Genomic DNA, 7,004 nt, shown 5'->3' on the forward strand with positions numbered 1-7,004 from the left:
GACAGGCAATACAAAACAGCAGATGCCATTATCCACATCATCTTTATATACTGTTCTTCAAAATGTACAATACCTATGCAACCCAATACAAGGTAGACAATTTTATATTAATTTAGTGCTGCAATCTCCACTTTGGTCAAGATTTTGTAACAGTTCCCTCTTTGACCTTCTGTTTACAACTACCCATATCCATGTGTATGACCTGCACTGGCAGGCATGTGGCACAGAAAGTTCCTCTGGCCTTTCTTATTCTATAGTGTGGAACATTAAAGATAATTTCCAATGTGTGGTACCTTAAGAGTTCACCTGTTCTTGCTGTGCACTGTGTCAGTGAACTCAATCTGCTCTTTGAAACACCTTAATTGTTTGCTTTGGAAGCTGAAGTTGACATCAAAAACAAATCACCACAAACACAGACAAACCTCTTTTATAGCAGCAAATCTGACAGTGGTAAGTAGTGCACAATATGGACGAGCAAGAGCTGTTTTGCTCTAAATCTCATTTTCACACATCTTCAGTCTTTGTACAAATTCCCAGCAGATGCTTGGGAAGACAAGTATCTTAATTTTATATGGGCATATATAAATCCCTGAATTGCTTTTTGCTGTTTATACTTCATAAACTGATATAGCAATGACCAAACTGCATTTTCAGAACAGTGAAGAAATGGCATTTCATATAAATTACCCAGTTATGGGCCAGACCTTTTATTTCCTACTCAAGAAGGATTAAATCAAAAGACAAGTAGTTTGTGAAAAGGTGGTTTTATACACAGCTAGCTAAACTCTTGATAAATTATTCACTCAAATGAAAAATAAAGGTCTCCAGTAGACTTCTTTATACTTGTTTTCAGATGAGCTTATTCTTGCCCCCCCTTAGAGGCTTTCTTCATAAGTGGAGCTAAACTTAAATGTCTAGCAAGACTGAGTTTCTAAGGATGATTTTCCTAAAGCAGGATTAAGGCTCACTGACAGAGTAATGCAGGACAGGTAATGTTCCTGCTGCTCATGATTTAAGCTGCTTTGTGGCTAAACTATATTTTGAATTCTCCGGATAATGATTCAGTACCTCTGAGCTTTAAACTTGCCTCTGTATGAGATAAAAATAAGATTTTTTTCGCTGGAACAAAATAAGCAGCCCTCTGATGATCTGTGCAGGTTAGTAGCCAGTCTGAAGTAGTTCTTCAGAGATTTATGAGGATCATTCCATTATTTTTTTTTCTTCAAGATTTCTTCCAAGTGGTTGTTTCTTTGTTTTTCCTTTAAGCATGGGTGAAACATTGGGACAGTTCTACAAACTAATAGTCTGTGATCAATCTGTCATGGCTAGCTACCATGTAATGGAACAGTTTGCACATTTTCTCCATACCCTCAAAAGTATTTCTTAAAAGCAAACATCAAACAAATGAGGAGCTCTGATTGAGAAATACATTAGTTTTAGTCTAACAGCTACAACGTCTGTTACAGTTTGTTAATACCTTGACACTTTTCCCACTGTTATCTGAGTGACAATTGCACTGTTGCATCTCAGTGACATTGATTAACAAAGCAGTTTGTAATTAGATGGGGTAATGTAATTTCTGGTTTTCTGTAAACATCTGGATTTGTAAATCTGCACTCCTAGCTTGGGAGCTCTCTGCCACACGACACTAATTATGCCATGTTCTAATATATCAATACCTATATCTCCTGCTGTGCATCTCTTCTTTGTTTCTAGTACCAGTCAGAGGCTGTTGTCAATATAGAGAAAATCAACATAACTGCCTAGCACTGCATGTGACATTTAATGAAAATGAAGTAATGTCTAATTTGCATGGCTGGAGTTACTTTATTAAAGCCAGGACTACAGAAGCTGAGTGCTACAGTGTTAGTCAAGTGTGCCAGACTGATAGTCTGTGGCAGTGATGGTGTCTGGCACAGGAAACTGCATCTCACTGCTTGTCTGCCTGCCTACCTCCTATGTGAGCAATAGCACCTCTGGTAAAAGTGACAGATTTGTTAATTTTTCCAAGCTCACCTGTTCTTGTTCTTTCTGTTAACTCTGTCCATCAGACACCATGAAATGGTCAAGGTGGGTGGGGAGAAAGGTCCACCCTGACTCCTCTCAGTGTGGTCACCACAAAACATGAAAGATAACTTCCAGCTCAAGAGAGAATCCCCTCCTGGATTCAAATTAGTGATCTACAAATAAAAACCTCTGTAGCACAAGTGAATTGACTTCTGTCATGCACAAGATGTGTCTTAAATAGACATATAGGTATCTTTAAAAATAAGAAGCCATGTATGTTGGAGGATGACACAGAGAAACACTCAAACATTTTAAAAGGGCAGAACTGTCCTCCTTCATTTTTCATTTCCCTGTGTCACTTCACCAGTCTTGACAAAGATCCCAAAGACTCATTTTTGTTGATTTGAATTTGCCTTAGCCTTATCAGTAGCCTCTAGAAATATTTAGAAATGTAAATTTTGTTTTTGAAAAAGTTTCTGATTCTAACTTTGAATTAAATTAAGATCAGCGGTAATAATACATTGTAAATCACAAGCTTACGACTTGGAGTAAAATATAACACACCTTCCAGTGGGTTGTGGCTCCACCCACTCAGTTTTATCTTATTTACTACTTCTCAGGAGAGTTTGTATTTCTATTTTAATATCTCTCCAACTCCTTTCTGTCTACTTGCCTTTCACTGTATTAATTTTGGTCTTACACTGGTTTCCAGACTATTTCACTGCTGAAAAGCAGAGTATTTTGATCCTCCCAAAAGGTATGATGCCATTGGTTCTAACTACATCCCATCCCCTCAGAGCCAGCCAGTACCAACCCAGGAGCAAACTCGGGTACTTCACAGACTTCTGTCTGAGCAACTTTACTCACATGCAGTTAACTTAGTGGGGCAGTAATAAGAATGAAGTTTTATTTGTAGCAGTTTTCAAAGAGAAAGAAATTTGCCAAGGACAATCTTGTTAATCACACAATCACAACAACAACACAGCAAGATAAATTAAAGCCTTTACCAAAATTCTTAACGATATTCACTGGAGCCCTGTTTTGGGTGGTATTCGAATTCCCAGAGAAGATGCTACAAACTCCGTTTAACTTTTTATCTCGCATAGAAGTTTAATTTTGCAAACAGATCTGCTGGTTAGGAAGTTCTTTTGTTCCAGTGGTCTGTTTCTAATGGTTCATCAATAAGTCTCTTCTCCTGGAATCCCAGGTTATGATTTTTTGATAGCACGTCCAGAATGAACACTGGTCAAATGTCCACCAAGACAAAGCAATCTTTGCACTTTAGGAAATAACAACGACCCTATAAGCGCGCTCCGGGCTGGAGCCATCCGGGAGCGGGGCAGGCACCCAGGGTGTGCTTTTCCCTAACAGCTGGGTGCTCTGATGGCCAGGGAAGTCTCTACGTGCTTTTTAAAGTCCCTTGCTGGGGAAGCCTTGCCGGAGGCACCGCGTTTAGTTTCTCCCCGGGACATGAACGAGGTGCCTGAAAGAGACGGTGGAGTTCGGACACTCCGGGCAGGGGCACCCTGTGCACCTCATCCCTCGGTGCAGGGGAGCGGCTCCGTCCACGCCTTAGAGCCCGCCGGTGATGCCGTCTCTGCTGGGAGGCGGCAGCCCTCCGCTCCCCGCGCAGAATCCCGTTTCCTTCAGCCCGGAGGTGCGTCCAGGCTCTGCCCGACACCTCGCTCCTCGCCGAGCTGCCGCGGGCTCGTCCGCTCAGCGGGGACTCTCCTGCCCCGCGCACCCCCACACCGCGCCCCGGAGCTCCTACCTGGCGCGGTACGGTGCGGTGATGCGCGGTGCTGTGCGGAGAGGAACGGGCGGCTGCTCGGCACCTGCTCCCACGCCGCCTAACAACCGCCGCGGCGTCAGGTGTCAGGGACGGACTGCGCGGCCATTGGCGGCGGCGGGGCGCGGCGGCCGCCGGTTGGGCCAGGAGCGGCGGGGGCGGGTGCGGGGCGCTGACGCCAGCGCGGGGCCGGTGGGGAGGCGGGGCCGCGCCTCGCGCCGTCTTTGTGCTCGCCGGCAGCCCCGGCAGCGCCGCCGCCTCCCGTTGCCTCCCTCAGCCCTGCGCGGCGGGCGGCTCCGCACCGCTCGGCACCGCACCGCGCTATGTGTGCCGGCGCTCCCGTGCCTCCGCGCGGCCGCTTCCCACCCGGCGGGGCGCTCTCAGCCCCGCTCTGAGAACGCAGCGGGGCAGGGAGAGAGCGGAGCGGAGCCTGGACGTGCCCGCCCGGCGCGGAGCGGAGCAAAGGGAGCGCGGCGCCATGCGGAGCCTGGGGCTGGGGCTGGGGCTGAGGCTGGGGCTGTTGCTGTTGCTGGGCGCGGCGTGGCTGGCGTGCGGGCAGAACGAGACGGAGCCTATCGTGCTGGAGGGGAAGTGCCTCGTGGTGTGCGACTCCAACCCCACCTCCGACCCCACCGGCACGGCGCTCGGCATCTCCGTGCGCTCCGGTAGCGCCAAGGTCGCCTTCTCCGCCATCCGCAGCACCAACCACGAGCCCTCCGAGATGAGCAACCGCACCATGATCATCTACTTCGACCAGGTAGGACGGGCGTGGCGGGGCTCCGGGCGCGCCGCCGAGGGAGAAGTTGCCGGGAAGGTGGTGGGGCCGGGCCGGGGACGCACCGCCCCGTGGGGCCCTGCCCGCGGAAGGGTGGGGGGGGGGCACTTGGGCCGGGGGCAGCCGCGGGGCAAGGGGGCTGGGCGGCGGCCGCCCCGCCGAGGTGCTGATGGTGCCCTTCCCTTCCAGGTACTAGTGAATATCGGCAGCAACTTCGACTCGGAGCGGAGCACTTTTATCTCGCCCAGGAAAGGGATTTACAGTTTTAATTTTCACGTGGTGAAAGTCTACAACAGGCAAACCATCCAGGTCAGCCCCAGTCGCCGTCGCCTCGCTCTGCGGGCACCGCGGGAGGGAGCGGACAGGGTCCGCGGGCCGGCGGGGAAGGGACTAGGGCCGACGGGGCAGACGCGTGCCCCTGAGCCGATACTCGGAGCGCAGACCTCCCGGCCCTTCTCGGCTCGAGGGGACGGTGCTAAAAGAGCTGCCTCAGTAGGCCTCCGACCGGCCTCTGCCCGCAGGAGTTGCCCCGGGGCGGCAAGTCCTACCCCTGCGGCTGCCTGCCATCCCCTTCCAGCCTGAACGGGCCCCCGGGCCGCCCAGAGCTGGAGAGTGCTGTGGGGAGCATTCCTGTACAGAGTCCGTGGGAACGACAGCCCCCGGTGGGCTCTGCACCCACTGCCCGGTGGCAGAAGGTATCACAGGCATTTGGGATGCAGGAAGGCTCCTGTGGCATGGATGTGATAAGGAATATAGCTGTCTCTGTGTGTGTGCAGCCATGCTAGGCACACATCTTTTGTGGATCAAAGCATAAGCACCTCAAGGTGGGGATAATAAATTACCAGCCTGAAGCCAGGTAGCATAACCTAGACAGGAAAACTGTCTGTGTAGTGATGCACATTGCAAAGGTGAATGTACAGCACTGTTCTAGTGTAAGCAGCTTTCCACATCTAGATTGGGCAGGTAATGTGTTATTAATGTGGGGGATGCAGTCCAGGGATCATTAACGCAAGCAGAGCAGAGCATATTAACTGTGTTGTGGCATGTTGTCCTTGCTGCCTAACAAAGGAAAACTACCTCTTGAATATACTTCAAAGACTCCGACTCTGGCGGCTGTGGATCTGCTCCTTGCTGTCTCTGAGGTTTCGCATAAAGCCATCTTTCAATAAGTACAAGCAGACCTCTTTTCATAGCCTGAAAACACAGGCAACCTATTGAAATTCTTCAGAATAGGATCAATGTCCTGTTTTATATGCACTGGGTGTTTTGATGTGGTTGTTGGTCTAGAACTGCGGTGAAAGCCTTCTTCCTTTAGAGTACATACCTTAGGTGGGTGCAGATTGATATTTCATTTTTATGGGGCTAGAGTTTTAGCTGCCAAAAGAGGCCCTTCTCTAACTAAGCATTTCGCCTGCTAGGCAAGTCCCAGCGGTGTCGTTGTCTGACTTTAATTGACAGAGGGCTTTGTTTTATCTTGCTCTTTAGGTGAGTTTGATGCTAAATGGGTGGCCAGTGATTTCTGCCTTTGCAGGGGACCAAGATGTGACCCGAGAAGCTGCTAGCAATGGAGTCCTGATTCAGATGGAGAAAGGAGACAGAGCTTATCTAAAACTGGAGAGAGGAAACTTGATGGGAGGCTGGAAGTATTCAACATTCTCTGGATTTCTAGTGTTCCCACTTTAAATAACTTCTCATCCAAGAAAAGGAAGAGACAAGTCAGAATCTCATATGAATTCTCAAGTCATAGCTGAGTTTAAAGAGTGGTGGACAGCACACTTTTTACATTCAAACATTAAAGAAGCTAAAACCTGCTTAGATTTGTGTACATCTGCTTTGAAGAATTACTACTTATTTTTGTTGTGTTGCAGCCAGCAGGCGGGAGACACTAAAATTTATATTTTTCTCTCTCGTCCCACAAAATTAGTTCCCATTTCTGTGTCACTGGCATAATCTACCATCGTCCTCCCATGATTTTTGCCTCACACAAGTAGACTTTAGATATTTTCATTGTTCTTTACAGCCCATTTTGTGGTTTTGTTTTTAAAACATCTTAGTCTTGACTCTTTCTCTGAGTTTAACTTTTAAGAAAAAAAAAAAAGCAAAGTATTTTTCAATACATGGATGCCATGATGGAAAGGAAAATGCAATTCTTGCTGTGTACTCGCTGGCAAAAGGAAAAATTTCTACATGAAGAACTGTTCACAGCCACGGCTGACTAGAGTATTTAAATATTTCTATGTAATACTGAGTGATTGTGAAATTTAAGGCTGCTAAATGTTTTGATGCTTGTTTTGCTCTTGTACAATGTGGCCCAACTAAATGCCAGGAAGTCTACTGAACTTTTACTATTACTCTGTAATATATGTGTGAATATCGAAAATTAATTTTTGCTTTAATTCAATAAAGTTTAAATGGGACTTTTATTTTTCTGAA

At 47.8% G+C, this 7,004-nt stretch overlaps 1 protein-coding gene across 1 annotated transcript; it reads left to right on the plus strand.

The window, feature by feature from the left end:
* The first annotated feature begins 4,274 nt into the window (after positions 1-4,274).
* CBLN1 (cerebellin 1 precursor) lies at positions 4,275-6,254 on the plus strand. The gene is made up of 3 exons (XM_030458004.1): positions 4,275-4,553; positions 4,761-4,880; positions 6,057-6,254. Exons 1-3 carry the CDS (start codon positions 4,275-4,277, stop codon positions 6,252-6,254), a joined length of 597 nt encoding a protein of 198 aa, XP_030313864.1.
* Positions 6,255-7,004: the final 750 nt, after the last annotated feature.

This window comes from Calypte anna, chromosome 11 (assembly GCF_003957555.1).
Source record: "Calypte anna isolate BGI_N300 chromosome 11, bCalAnn1_v1.p, whole genome shotgun sequence".
NCBI classification, from domain to species: domain Eukaryota; kingdom Metazoa; phylum Chordata; class Aves; order Apodiformes; family Trochilidae; genus Calypte; species Calypte anna.